General features: G+C 42.3%; 1 protein-coding gene across 1 annotated transcript in view; it reads left to right on the top strand.

Annotated features, from left to right (window-relative positions):
* The window catches only part of Kcnq3 (potassium voltage-gated channel subfamily Q member 3), a 260,088-nt gene that overhangs the window by 236,220 nt on the left and 9,193 nt on the right, over positions 1-14,675 (top strand). The window contains exons 9-14 of the mRNA XM_069991421.1: positions 1,237-1,263; positions 6,637-6,839; positions 7,745-7,847; positions 8,810-8,941; positions 10,981-11,079; positions 12,932-13,016. Of these exons, the coding sequence (XP_069847522.1) occupies positions 1,237-1,263; positions 6,637-6,839; positions 7,745-7,847; positions 8,810-8,941; positions 10,981-11,079; positions 12,932-13,016 (649 nt within the window). The remainder of the gene's footprint in view (positions 1-1,236; positions 1,264-6,636; positions 6,840-7,744; positions 7,848-8,809; positions 8,942-10,980; positions 11,080-12,931; positions 13,017-14,675) is intronic.

The following is a 14,675-nucleotide window of genomic DNA, read 5'->3' as shown; positions in this document are numbered from 1 at the left end:
TGAGCTTGTATGAATAATGCTCCTAAGAACATGTCACTCTGTGGACACATTTTCAACTTTTTGGGAGAGATACTTTTGAGTAAAATTGGTTAACCTTTGTCTCACATTTTGAGGAATTATTGAACTGTGCTCCACAGTCACTAGACCATTTTACACTCCTGCCAAGGTTTGAAAGATGGGATTGTGTAGCCCAGCTCAGTAATGCGGCCATATAAAACTTTCTTCTCAGTATAGGAATCTAATTTTCAGTTATGTGTTTTGGTATAGTAATGATAGATGATACTACTTGGTTTTAATTTTTTCTTGATTACCACTTATTTGAATTACAAAGAGCCTGGCCTATTGCAGGTATTTAGTCTATACTAGACAGGAAGGATATAGATAGATGGATTCTTTAGCACAGAGAAAGTGAAGAAGGAAGGAAGACACTATGTGTCTTAATTTTAGTCTTGGGCACAGGGTTCAAGCACGGTATCTGGAATGGGCCCCCAAAAGGTAGACTGAATGGATGAGTCCTCTTCATATTCCATGAAGGGAAGAGGAAGGGGACTCTAAGCAGAGCCTGAATAATAGCTCAGCATCCTAACTGTGTGCAAAGCACGTGTGCTGGAGCACTCACATGGTCTAGGTTCAAATCCTGACTCAGCTGCTTCATGAGACCTTCATTTGATTTCTCAACGCCTCTGTTTTCTCATCAGGAAAATGAGATGTTAATAGTACTCATATCACAAGGTTTTGTGAGGATTGAAAGAGGTAATACATAAATGGCACTTTAGCTATTATCTGATGATAGAGGACCAAGGGATGAAATCGTTTGCTCAGTGAAGGTTCACAGGCCAGACATTATTGACTCTGATGATAATGGTGGTGGCAGAGTGGGATGTGGAGCAGCTGCACCATGACACTCATGGCTCGCTGATCTGTCTCCACTATTAAACACCCCTAAACCCAAAACAAGGCTTGAAGTAGAGTCGGTACTTACCAACTATTTTCTGAATGAATGAATGAAAGAATGAATGAGCAGCTGAGAAGATCTTGAACACCTGGAGCCAAATGGTTGCTGCAGAAGAAGTCTGGCTGGGAAAATATTTTTGTTACTTTCTCTCCACCATCCCCATCTGTCCTAGAGTGCCCTCTCTTTACTTTCAAAGGGAAACTTTGGGGAAAACTTTGGAGAGGGGTTCCACTGTTGCACATAACATGCTCTCTTTTCTTCTCTCTCTCTTCTCCTTACAGGAAAGAACAGCTAGAAGCAGCAGCCAGGTAAGTTTCTAACTGTGAATCTTCCTCCTCTCCTCACTGTCATGCATAGATCTTTGGGGTCATTCTCCTTGCTGACCACGTATGCTGCAACTAGATTTACTCAAGGGCAACTGCATAGAAATCACAGCCACAGCCTCTTGATGAATGAGTCCTCTGGGCTAGGTTCAGAACATGCAGTCTTCACGGCATAAAGGGGAGTCTAGGCTGTGATATTCTCAAGGCAGGTATCTGTGTTGACAACACCTGCTTGTTTGAGCCCACTTGTTCAATTTATATTTGCAAACAATTCAATCTGAACAACGGCCTTCAGGTTTCTTCTGTGCATCTGTCTTCAAAAGGAGAAAAAAAAATGTCTCAGGAACCTTCCTTACTCTTACCTTCTGATTACAAAGCTGTCGAACTTAGTGGATCAAAGAATTCAGTAGCTGAGATGGAGAGGTGAGATTTGGACCAATTTTATTTTTCCTAATGCCTGACATGTAACGGAAGGCATGTCACCGTTTGCCTTTAGGAATAGTTGTGGACAGCATGCCTATTTATTTCACATCTCTTTACCTTTGAATTAAGAGATGTGGTTTTCTCAGAGAGGGATGAAAATATGGGTTACATTTATTTGGTAAAACATTGTTGGCTCTAGGGTGACAGTTTCATAATATTCCCAACCAATTCTGGCCTAGAAGGAGGACAGGGACAGAGCTGATGCTCTCTAAGTCAACAGTATGGGTCAATCCAGGGCCTGGCCAGTCCCGTGGAGCAGAGAGATTTGTGAGAGGAAGAGCACATGTGAACACTGGACATTAGTATGGAACCTGCCCAGTCAAGGAAGTCTGGCCAAAGGCGAATGCATATGTTCAGCATAACACATAAGATAATTTAATTTCTGTCTGGGGGCAGGGCTGTCATCCAGTAGAGGGCTGGGGGAATTTACCCAGTTACTCTCAGAATATAGAAATTCCATTGTTTACACCTTTGTTTTATTTTTATTCCATTTTTAAAATATGGGAACTGATTGCACACTTCATGAAAGGTTACATTTCATGTGGTCTTTCTCTACCCATTAAAAACTTCATTCCTAAGACATAAGTACTGTCACAGCCTCCTTACTTGGTTCCTAAAGACTGAAAACAATGCCTATACCTTGTTATCTACCTACTGGTCATTGGTGGCTATATTACCACAAACATGACTCCAAACAGGTATAATGGCACACCTATACTTATCTAGGTACAACTGTATCAAGTATGACTGTACTTGGATGTCTTAGAATTATACCCGATTGACTTACAACAACAAAGATTTATTCTCTCTCAAAAGACACTGGAATTAAGAAAACAAGTTGTCTAGGCAGTACTCTTTGCAGAACCATTGGGGAGGGTGGGGGGTGGTTTCTAGTGGAAATCTTTCATTCACATTCCTTGGCTTGTAGACACATCACTCCAATCCCTGTCTCCATCATCACATGGCTTGCTTTCTTCTAACTCTGTCTGTCTCTATCAAATCTCCCTTTTTTTCTTATAGAAACCAGTCAAAGGATTAAATGCACATCTAATTCCCCTATGAATTCATCTTAACTTGGGTATATCTATAAAGGTTGTGTTCACAACCTTTATAAGCATGGTCTAGGGTTTGAACTTGTTCTAAGGGGATCCCATTCAACCCTCTGCCATCTAGAAAGGCAAGTGTGATGGGTTTGCATATGGTAGGGAGCTGTCTCTGCAGATTCTAAGACCTGTAGTTTTGAGAAGGACTGTTTTGAAAGGGTTGGGTTTCATTGTGCCCCCTACACTGGATAATGCTCATAGATTTCCAGACTCACTGGGTCAAACCATACAGACCACTGGGCTAAGCAGAGCTGACTTCACAAACCTGTCCACATGAGGAAGAACTAGATTAACACATTGGGCTCTTTCAAAACTGTGATGTGTGTGTGTGTGTTTCTAACCTAAGAGCCAGTGATGATTCTGCTAGTTCCTGCTGGAACCACCCATCTTCCTCCCAGCCTAGCCTCGCCATTCATTTAGGAGCCTCTTGTTACCTGGGCCGAGTTCCCTCACCACTAGATGGCAGCCATTGGGCCGTGATTCCCAAGCACCTGAGGTCCTGTGTGCCTTGACCTTGGGGCCTAACTAGCAGAACTGGAGCCAGGTGATTTTCACGCATAAGACACTGTAGGTTAAAATTCATTTTGAACTAGTTCAGCTGTGTCATTTTGGGCAGATTCCTGAATCTGCCTGTTTCCTTCTGGATATGAAGGGTATAGTTTAAAAAAAAAAAAAACACCTACCTCTTAGGACTATTGAAAGACTGTTCACTTAGAATCCAGCTGGACCATTGGTAAATACTCGACTTGCCTTTGTTATTGTTGTTGGATTGGCATCCACATTTCTAGATTTTCTGGGTCCAGGGTCATTTCATATGACATAGGACTGGCTCAGGAACTAATGGAAATAGCTTTGAATTTTGGCTTTGTTGTAACCTTCCTTCTTTTCCTCCTTCCCTCCTTTCTTCTTTACCTACTCCTTCCTTTCCATCCTCCTGCCTCCCTTCCTTCCTCCTCCTTCCCTCCTTCCTTCCTTTCCTATCTTCTTCCTGTCTTCTGTTTTTTCTTTCTTCTTCATTTTTCTTCCTTTCTTCTTTCCTCTATTTTCTTTTCCTTCCTCCTTCCCTTCCTCCTTCTGTCTCTCCTATTCCTCCCTTCCTTTCTTCTTTTCTTTCTTCCTTCCCTCCCTCCTTTCTTCCCTAAATACTGAGCACTGTGACCTGAGGTAGGAGCCAAGGACCAGATCTGTAGAAGCCAGGGTAGAGTAACCTTAACTTTACTTTTCTGTCACCATCCGTGTTTAGTTTTACAAATTCATGCTTAGAGGTTGTTCATCTGTACTTAGCAAATCAGGGACTCTGATTTTCTTAGGAAATCAAATGTCTGCTCTGAGGAGGGTTTTTCTTGCAAGATCTGCAGGACCTTCCTAGAACAAGGTCTGAGTTATACACTAGAAATCCATAGGGAGGAATGGAAATGGGTTTTAAATTTCAGAGGTAAACTTTGCCCCACATTTGATTATCCTTGGAGGACTTAGATTTCAAGCAACATGATTAAGAAGCTGAGATCCATTTTGCTAGAGGAAGAATCCTTAAGCCTCTTAGGGGTGATAGCTGCGGGCTACTCAGAGCTGAGGTTTCTGACTTCTGCTGACATGTATAGATTCCTAACAAGGTCTAAAGTGTCATTTGTGACCAGTGGGGTATTAAATGAATATGGCTAAAGCAATTTAGACTCTTAGAGGTTGCAGTGAAGCAGTGAAACACTGAAATGCCAAAGACACCAAATTCTAAATCCAAGCACATAGGGAATGAGAGAGTCTTCTCATTATCTTTCTGATATTCAACAATTAAACTGAAATTTCAAGGCAGAAATAAGTAGCTGCTATTAACTTTTGTCATGCTTAGTTTATTTGGAATTCAGCTCCTTACAAATCTCCTCTTGAGGTGGACTACAATGACAATATTGAGTTTGGAGACTTACATTAAGAAGTATTATAAGATAATATACAAATCCCTAAACCCAGCTCAGCTCAGCTTTTTAAAAAGCAAGGAAATTGGATCCCTCCTTTTCACAGATGCCATCAGACTTCCACTGCTTCTGTGGGAAGAGGATTATTTACCAAGATAACGATGACAGCCAGCATTTACTGAGTATTTCCTGTACCCTAGACAGTAGGCCAAGCAATTTATGTACATTGCCTCATTAAACTCATAATCGATACGTGATGTGTAGTGTGTGATTATCATCTTGCATGTGAGCAATCTGGGGAACAGAGAGCACAAATTACATGTCCTAGGCCACATGCTTTGTCAGGATGTCTCCACTGAAGTGGGTTTGCCCCAGAGCCCACAACCTGAAGTGCTATGTGGAGTAGCCAGAGATGCTGAGCAGGGAGGTTTGCAGGGTCTAAAGATAAGCGAGCAGAGTCACTTTCTCACCAGGCTACATAATCCCACGAGACAAGCATATATAGAAATGTAAACTTCATAGTGTATTGTTAAATTCTGGGACAGAAAAATACCATGTCCTCTTTGGAGTATGCCAAATTTCCAAGAAGAAATGTTTAGCCATAATTTTGAAAGGCACAGAGGAATGAGATTGCCTAAAAAAGGACATACCAACAAAAACATGGGTTTCTCTGTGTGTGTGTGTGTGTGTGTGTGTGTGTGTGTGTGTAGACCTCTTTTTTATGGCAATGAACATGGATTCCTTCTTAGAATAATAATTCAGGATCCATGAATAAAATGTAATATGCAGTTGTAAAAGAAATGGATCATATTGACACAGTTATCAATACATTGAAAACTTTGAGCTATCATCAAGCAAGTGACCACCTTAGTGAAGGATCTAATGCCAGGTTGAATACCCTTGTCCCCTTGAAGCTGTGGTGAGCAAAACCAATACCTTGAGATAATGAATAAAATTTACCTGGGGTTCCTGCTGTGAACAGTCATAAGCATTGGGTGGTTTGTTACCTATACTTATAACTGAATGCAAAACTGGCACAGTTGTTTCCACCCTGGAGTCTGTCCACGGGGTCTGTCTGGGGGCAGCGGGTTCAAGGTACCTGCTTTGTGTCATTCGCATCATTCCGCTCCTTAGAGAGGGCATTCAGTAAGGATTCTTCCATGTTAGTCACTATTCAGACACCATGAAATGATAAAAATAATTAATACAGAGTAGAAGGACATCTAACAGGACAAATCTTTGCGGAAAGGCACTTTATAGCAACTCCTTTTTATCCACAAGGGATGTGTTCTCAGACCCACCCAACTGAAAAATCCTAAATGCATCATTTACTGCTCTTTTCCACACACAGACATACCAATGAGAGATTTCATTTGCAAATTAGACATGGTGAGAGTGAACCACAATAACGAAGAAATGCAACAATATACTCCAATAGAAGTTATGTGGCTATTCTTTTCCCTTCCCCACCATCTCCTCTCAAAATATCTTAACTGCTCACTGTATTATAGTATTATTTTCAGACAGGTCCCTGAAACTGTGGCAATGTTGGTAAGGGAGAATCATAATGTTCCCTGTGTCCCATTTAAGCTCCATTCCACGTAAGCACATGGAGAAAGTGAAATTAGGGAATTTGCCCATGATCTAATCAGTAGTAAATGGCTGGGCTAGGACTGCAGTCTTTCCCCATCCTATTCTAAGATGCTAAATCTGCTCTTTAGCACTGTGAGTGCACAGGACATTGTGGGTACACAGGTCCCTCCAACCCCTGGAGGAGAATGTGAGGGTCTTTATGGAGGGATGGGAAATTACAAGAGCCTACACTGAAGGAGGAAAATTGTTCACTTTTGCTTATTTTGTAGCCAAAAGCTGGGTCTCTTGGATCGGGTTCGCCTTTCTAATCCTCGTGGTAGCAATACTAAAGGAAAGCTATTTACCCCTCTGAATGTAGATGCCATAGAAGAAAGTCCTTCTAAAGAACCAAAGCCTGTTGGCTTAAACAATAAAGAACGCTTCCGTACGGCCTTCCGCATGAAAGCCTACGCTTTCTGGCAGAGTTCTGAAGGTAATGTCCTTCTTCTTTCTTAGCTGTGTCCTCAGCTTCTTCCCCTCCAAGCCCCTCCAACTCCCTTACCTCTCCCTCTTACCACAAGATAGCCTGTCCCATTCTGCCCTGAAACAACTTCTTGCTTCATTTTTTTCCTGTCCTTTGGTCTGTAATGCGAGACTTATGGGGGAGGGAGAATCCTAATTCTATGTGCTCCTAGGCCAGAATCACCTCCTTTCTCTAGCTTAAACCTTTCCTTGGACCCTTACCATAGGTGATGATGACTTCTAGTAGAGGCCATGGTGAAATATTTGTCATAGGGGTCAACTGGGAAGATGGAGAGAGGTGAAATAGAGAGCCAGGTGGAGATCGACACATTATCTCCCCAGATAAGGAGTAGATAGGGCAGAAATGAATTCATAAGCCAAGGGGCTATAAGAACAATGGCCCCGGTGAGCTTCTTTTACTTATTAAATCGGGTGGGAGAGAAAGCACAAGAGCATCTTCAGTGCCTCCAGCCACCCAGCCCTTGACCTTCCTCAGACTGCTGGAGCCCTTATAAAGCTCAGTGATCTCCCAAAGATGTCAGGGTAGAGATGAACGCATCAAGAATTCTGATTCAGGTATGTCTGACCTGTGCTCAGTGCTGCTTGTTGCTGCCTTCAGAGCAACTCCGCATTTGTAGACCTCACCTGGCTCACCTGCTAGGCTTCTCCCCCACAGGTAGCCCTCAGCTGCTCACATCTCTGGAAAGTAAAGGAGAGATGAATGCACAGGGCAATTGGGATGCCAAGGAAGGGTGAACAATGCCACAAGTAGGAAGGAGAGTGGTTCCACAAAAGAGGGTTGGCAATGTTGACTCAACAGTGAGTCTCTGAGTCTCTCCACATGCCACCACCTGCATCCATGTGCTTCCCTTGCAGATGCTGGGACAGGTGATCCCATGGCAGAAGACAGGGGCTATGGGAATGACTTCCTCATCGAAGACATGATCCCCACCCTGAAGGCTGCCATCCGAGCTGTCAGGTGATGATCCTGCCCACCCCACCCCAACTGGGAGCCTCCCCAGGCCGTAGTTCAAGTTCTATAGGACATGGCTTGCAAAGAACCTTTGGGCTTTGGGACGGGGCTAGATGTTCCTCTAATCACCTTGAGTCAAGTCCCATGTTTATGAAATCCTCTATAGAGGATACAGTCTCCAGGAAAAAAAAATGGTCATCATGTCATGAGTGAGTCCTGCTTCCCTATTAAAGAGGACTGTCTTCCAACCAGCTCACTGGCTTGAACCAGCATTCCTTCTGAGGGATGTCTTGGTGAAGATACTGCCAGGGTATATTGACACGTTTTGTCTGCTTTGTTCCTCACCTGACTTTTCTTCTGTTTCTCTTCCTCCATACAGTTCTTTTTAATCAGCATTTTTTAACAAGATAATGAATTACAGAGGTTTTGTCTGTGTGTGAGGAGACAAGTTAGGGGACAGAAATTAAGCAATCAAAGCAAAAGTGAGAGAAAGAAGCTACTGACTGAAGAAAAGATATACCAATTGTCCTCAAAGAGAATGTAGTGTGTCAGTGACTAAGTGTACAAGCCTATCAGGACACAGGCCTGAGTATAAAGACCAGCTCTGATATCATATCCAACATGTCCTTGGAGACATCAGAATTCTCTGAGCCACAGTTGCATCATATATAAATTACTCTATGAACACAATAGTCATAATGTTTTGTCCACCATGCAATGAATGCTCGGAAAATGTTAGCTCTCATTGGTACTATAATTTTCTTTTTATTCAAATGATTAAAAGAGAGGTACTAACCAGTGAATTAAGTGTGGTTCAAAGGGACTAGCTCCAGAAACGAAAGCTGAAATTTTGCCCCATCAAGTGGATTCTCTTCCTTCTCTCCTTATGTCCCTAAGTTTTCTTGCTTCATTTTATATTTTTTCACTTTATACCCATGATATACAAATGCCTCTACTTTGCCTTGCAGAATTCTACAATTCCGTCTCTATAAAAAGAAATTCAAGGAGACATTGAGGCCTTATGATGTGAAGGATGTGATTGAGCAGTATTCCGCAGGACATCTGGACATGCTTTCCAGAATAAAATACCTTCAGACAAGGTAGGACCATCTATCCAGAGGGCCTGTATATTCCCAACCATTTGGGAGTCAAAGACATGGGAACCCTGGAGATTAAGATGAAAGGCATTCAGAAGTAATCCAAGGTGCGGGAGAGAAAGTTCAAGGGAGCAAATGCTCAACAAGCACTGTGAATGGCAGAGCCAACAAGTATCAGGCAGAGAAGTTCTAGGCCATTGTCATAGCCAAGGGCAGCACCTTGACCAGGCCTGTTGGAGAGGAGAAAGGTCTGTGTCCAGATGGCTCCTGACAACAATGCTTTGGATGTTGACATCAAAACTGGGGTCATGTAAACTGTATCCAAGTGGCTAATTCTAAATGTAATTTTTTAACATTTAAAAAAGTACTACTAAGAATAGTGAAAAAATAGAAACAGCATCAGTTTCCTTTTTTGTGTGCCTCTATTATATGGAGCACAGGAATGTTCTACAGATTCATATCAAGGGCCTTAGAATGCAATTAGATGCTTATGACGTAACAGGTGTCACATTTCTTATGAAAAAAACAAAGCTAAAGGGACAAAGGACTAACACAAAATTACTCTGCTAGTAAACTGAAGAGCAAATTACCACAGATTTATGTATGTTTCTGTATACATAATCCAGTAAATATGCTCTGCCTAGATTCTCTGATGATATTTACTAATAAACAGCTGATTACGGTGTTGCTTGCCTATAATCCCAGCTACTCAGGAGGCAGAGGCAGGAGGATCTTGAAATTGAGACCAGTCAGAACAAAGTTAGTAGACCCTCTTTTAAAAACCAAACCAAATTAAAACACACACACACACACACACACACACACACACAAAACTAAAAACAAAAATGGCCGCAGGCATAGCTGACGTGGTTCAATAAATGCCTAGCTGAAGTGCAAAGCCTGGGGTGCAATTTCTAATGCTACAAAAAGCATAAATAAGTGGCATACTGTATATGTTGTGATATGATTATAAAAATGCATACACATTCCCGCATACAGGGGGCTTAGAGAGAAAATGACATAATTCAAGATGACACGAGTCCCTCCAGATTTTAGTCTCTTCATCCAAATAACAATTCCCCATTGGACTATCTTGCTATGTTAATACAGCATCACGCTGAAGGGGCTGAAAGGTCATGATGCTGCCTGCGTGGAGGTAGGCTTATTCATAATCTTACTTTGTACCTAGCTGGGACATCCGCTTTTATTGCCTCCCATAGTGGCAAGCACAGAGTCAGCAATACTTAATTCCCACTGAAGAAATGGATATGTGAATGGATTCTCAGCTTTACATGGTACTATTTATGCAAGGATGGCTCTCTGAGCAATGGAGGAAGAGAACATGATGTCTAAGACATGCCAGGCTCCAAGAATATTTTCCAATTTTAATGAGCATAGAATGGACTGTTCCACTGTCATGGGTTTTTTTTTATATTTATCAGGAAAATGTGTTTCTGGGAATTGTGGCCGGAAGTTCCTTGTCTAGATGACAAATTGCATCTCCTCAGCCCTGCCGATATTGCAATGGAGGAGAGAGAGGGGAGGACGGATTTAAAATGATGCACAGCCTGTCAGCATGAGATGCAGTTCCCAAAGGGGAGACAGTGATCCAGGACAAGTCTGGATGTATAGTCTTAATGGTCATGCTGCCATGCCCCAACTGTACAATAGTATAGAGGAGAACATTTCTCTCCATCACAAGTTACCATCTCCTGAAGAAATGGAAGCTGGGTGCAGGAGCTGGGTTGGAGCACCCAGAGATATATGCGGTTATCTCAGTGGACTACCTGCCTCCCTTCACCCTGGAATGAAAAATAAAATGTTCTCAGTACCTCCAGGGGGAAAATTACCATAACAATATACTGAGGCGACAAGCTTCTCTGTTTTCTTTTTTTTTCCTCACAGAATCTGTTTGTCTGTCTCCCTTCCTTTCTCTTGCTTATTCCAAACCCTCATCTGAATTAGGAAAAAATAGAATGATACGTCTTTCTGAAAAACAAAACATTGTATTATGTAACTTCTCTTTTGTTTGTTTCTTTCAGAATAGATATGATTTTCACCCCTGGACCTCCATCTACTCCCAAACACAAGAAGTCTCAGAAAGGAGCAGCATTCACATATCCATCCCAGCAATCTCCCAGGTGGGGTTTGGGGTGGGCATGGATGGGGGAGGGAGGAAATGGGGGCGGGGGGGGGGGGAAGGTGGCAAGGCCTGTGGAAGATGCCTCTCTCCAGATCTCAGCATGGGTCCTTTATGTGGATGAAGAGAGTTTGAAGGCTGTTTCAGTTTGTGGCCACTTAAAACAAGTGTGAACACAACACTTCCTGCCTCTCTTTCCATTCCATGCAGTCTTTGGGTTTTGAACATGAAATAATCATACCACTTTCCTAGCTACAAAGCAAGAGGTGACTTATAACTTCCATTGGAGTGCGCAGAATACTTCCTGTTATCAATATCCATGGGTTAGGTTAGCTGGTTTGGTTCGTCATGGACAATCTCCCCTGGGATTGACTGAAACCCTTCCCAAGACAAAACCAGTCAATGCAACCAGACAGCAGGTTCCTGGCAAAATTATATCCACACAGCTCTCTGCCTTCCAAAACATTTTTGGTAAATTTCCTTTAGAAATTCCACTGCTTGATTCCCAAATGTCTTTGAGGAAAGCAACACAAATAAGTGAAGGAACCTGATGCACCTTCTTTATATAGAAGAAGCAAGAACATAAGCATGGTGGTAAGAAGCATCTACTCCTCAGAAGAGTAGTGGCTAGAGCAGGGCAGGGCATGTAGGGACTGTGGGATGGAAGCCCCATGGTCCCATCTAAGAAACCTAAGCATTATTCTGTTTCGTTGTTTCTAATAAGAACAATGAGAATCCTCTTTCCAAGGTATTCCAGTATGTCCAGGAAAGCTGAATATGCGGACCTTCTGAGATGTCATTTTGAAGTTTTTTAAAACTTTCACAGGACCAAAAAAAAAACACTTAAGCAAAACACACACACACACACACACACACACACACACACACACACACACACACACACACACACACACACACACACACACACACACACACAATGGACAAGCACAAACCAGTAGAGCACAGGCCACTAACTTATGACATCTGCTTTAATTCAAGACCATTCAGGTAAAGTTGGGGACTTAGCAGGGGCAGCACCTCATGAAACATGAATGGCTTTTTTTTTGCTACTCCTGGGGTTTGAACTCAAGGCCTGGCTTCTGTCCCTGAGCTTCTTTTGCTCAAGGCTAGCACTCTACCACCTGAGCCACAGTGCCACTTCCAGCTTTTTCTGTTTATGTGGTCCTGAGGAATCAAACCCAGGGCTTCATGCATGCTAGGCAAGCACTCTACCACTAAGCCACACTCCCAGCCCATGAATGGCTTTGAGTAGTACTGAGTCTCTCTGAAACTTTGCGTTTTTATAATATATATAAATATTGAATATTAACCACATATTATGTACCCCACATCTTGATCCCCTTCACATCAATCCCATTTTGGATTAGCATTTGTTTCCCATTCTTCCCAAAGTGGACCTAATGAAATATTTTACCCATTCCTTAGAGCTTTAGCGATTACACAACCCCTCCACCACTGTCTTACACACACACACACACACACACACACACACACACACACAGTGAAAGGTCTCAGAGATGGAAAGGCAAAGGGATTTAATTACAAGGATTTAAATACACTACACTCGTAGCTTCTTTATTAACAATACAAAGTGAAGCCTTCTTATTAGCGGCTTCACATTTGGCTTCCAAGTTTTCCTATGTGAAATCAGTCATGTTGAGACTCAGAAAATGCTGGCTTCTCTTGACTCACACGTGATAAATATAATCTTTCCCTGGCTTCCAAGTGTGAACATGAGCACCATGGCTTGGGGGCAAGGGCTTGCTGAGCTGAGGTGGACTTGCACGGAGAAAGCATGCATGCAATCTATGGAGCTATTGGTTTCTTCTTAGGAATGAACCATATGCAGCCAGAGCATCCACGGCAGAAACCGAAGACCAAAGCATGATGGGGAAGTTTGTGAAAGTGGAAAGACAGGTGGGTCTGGCCTTTCCCTCATTAGAAAGCAGATGTATAGGGTTTATTGGCAAATGCCATCTCCCTCTTCCTACCCTCCCTACTTCCCACCCCAGGCAGATAAAATACTTAAGTAATCCCATGTACCACCCAACAACGGATCTAGAAATGAATTCTATGATTCAGCCTTTAATGTCTAGTTGATCACATATAAGTTTATTAGTTGTCCTGAGCCTCAGGTGTCTTTGTCTAATTAGAGGGATTTTAATACCTTAAAAAGTTTTAGTGAGAGTTAATCTAGATTATTAGCAGTGAACAGCCAACAACTGATCACTACCATGACCATGTGCTACAGAATGATCCCTTAAAAAATACTAGTTCTCTGCTATTTCATGAGTCCCCAGTCCTTCTTCTGTCTTAATTTCCTGTCCTTGTGTGGCCTGTATGTGTAGCCTAGAGGGATGAATGTTTTGAGTGAAAAACATTCAATGAAATCCTCTATAATGCACCCTGTACACCTACAGGAAAGTGCTTTATGTTGTACCTTTCTCCCATAATTTGCCAAAATTCATATTCAATAAAGGACACTGTGATTTCCCTAGGATTCACATCAATCCTTTTATTTTATTCAGTTCTAAATTAGATCCATTCCAGAGAGAGATAATTGAACATTTGAATGCTTATTCTACCTTGGCATATCAACGATCTCATTGATCATTTTTATATTTATATTCTTAGTTCTATTTACTAGCTGTCTAACCTGGGACAAGTTACTTCAGTGGTCTGTGCTGTTATTTCCTTATCTGTGAAATATAAAACACAACAGTTTTTATCTGGTAAGACTGCTGTGAAAATCAAATGGGATCAGCAAAGTACATAAAAAAGAATTCTTCTTAGTAGCTGTTCTCTAGGTATTAGTTCTTACCATGCCTCGGGAGCAGCCAGCCACAATCAAGTCCTGTGCTGCAGATCTCTCTCTGTCAAAGGAGGGATGCACTTTCCTGATCACAGTGTTTCTCGGTCAGTTGTCAGAGAAGGACACACACACACACACACGCGCGCGCACACACACACACACACACACACAGAGTATACATGAATAAATGTGAATTGTCAGAAGGAACATCACACACACACTATTGTGAGAGATCAGCATCCACATGTTTGCACACACACTATGTATATGAACTCACAACATTTAAGCCAGTGCCTGATTTAGGATGCAAGGGCACAGGCAGCTTTCTCTGTCACATTAGGGTATCAAGTACAGTCTTTGATTCTGAGAAGCACTATCCTTGCTAACTACTTGCATTTCTGAGTCCTGGGTCACCCAGAAGAAAAATATGCACTAACAATCTACATACATCTACATAAGGAACTGTTCGCAAATCAAGAACTCCCACCCCTTGAGCAGAGTGAAATCAGAATGACCACCTTCCCCACAGGGGGACAAGGAAAGCCCCTGACTCTTATTCTCACACCATCTCTCAGCATCCAGCCTTGGCTTACTAAAATACCCTTGCCTTGGTTGTTTCTCTACTGACATTTATATGCAGGGTTTGCTTCTTGGAGGTGTGAATGAAATTAGCAGTTTCTGTGATTAGCTTGCAAGGCTTCTGTTGCTGTCTGAAAGTGAAAACCATGATTCCTCCCCCAGAGTAGCAATGGCCGCCATCTCCC

This window comes from Dipodomys merriami, unplaced genomic scaffold (assembly GCF_024711535.1).
Source record: "Dipodomys merriami isolate MVZ:Mamm:240054 unplaced genomic scaffold, mDipMer1.0.p SCAF_4, whole genome shotgun sequence".
Lineage (NCBI taxonomy): Eukaryota > Metazoa > Chordata > Mammalia > Rodentia > Heteromyidae > Dipodomys > Dipodomys merriami.
Note: the sequence above shows the minus strand (reverse complement) of the source record. Positions and strands in the feature narration are given on the sequence as shown.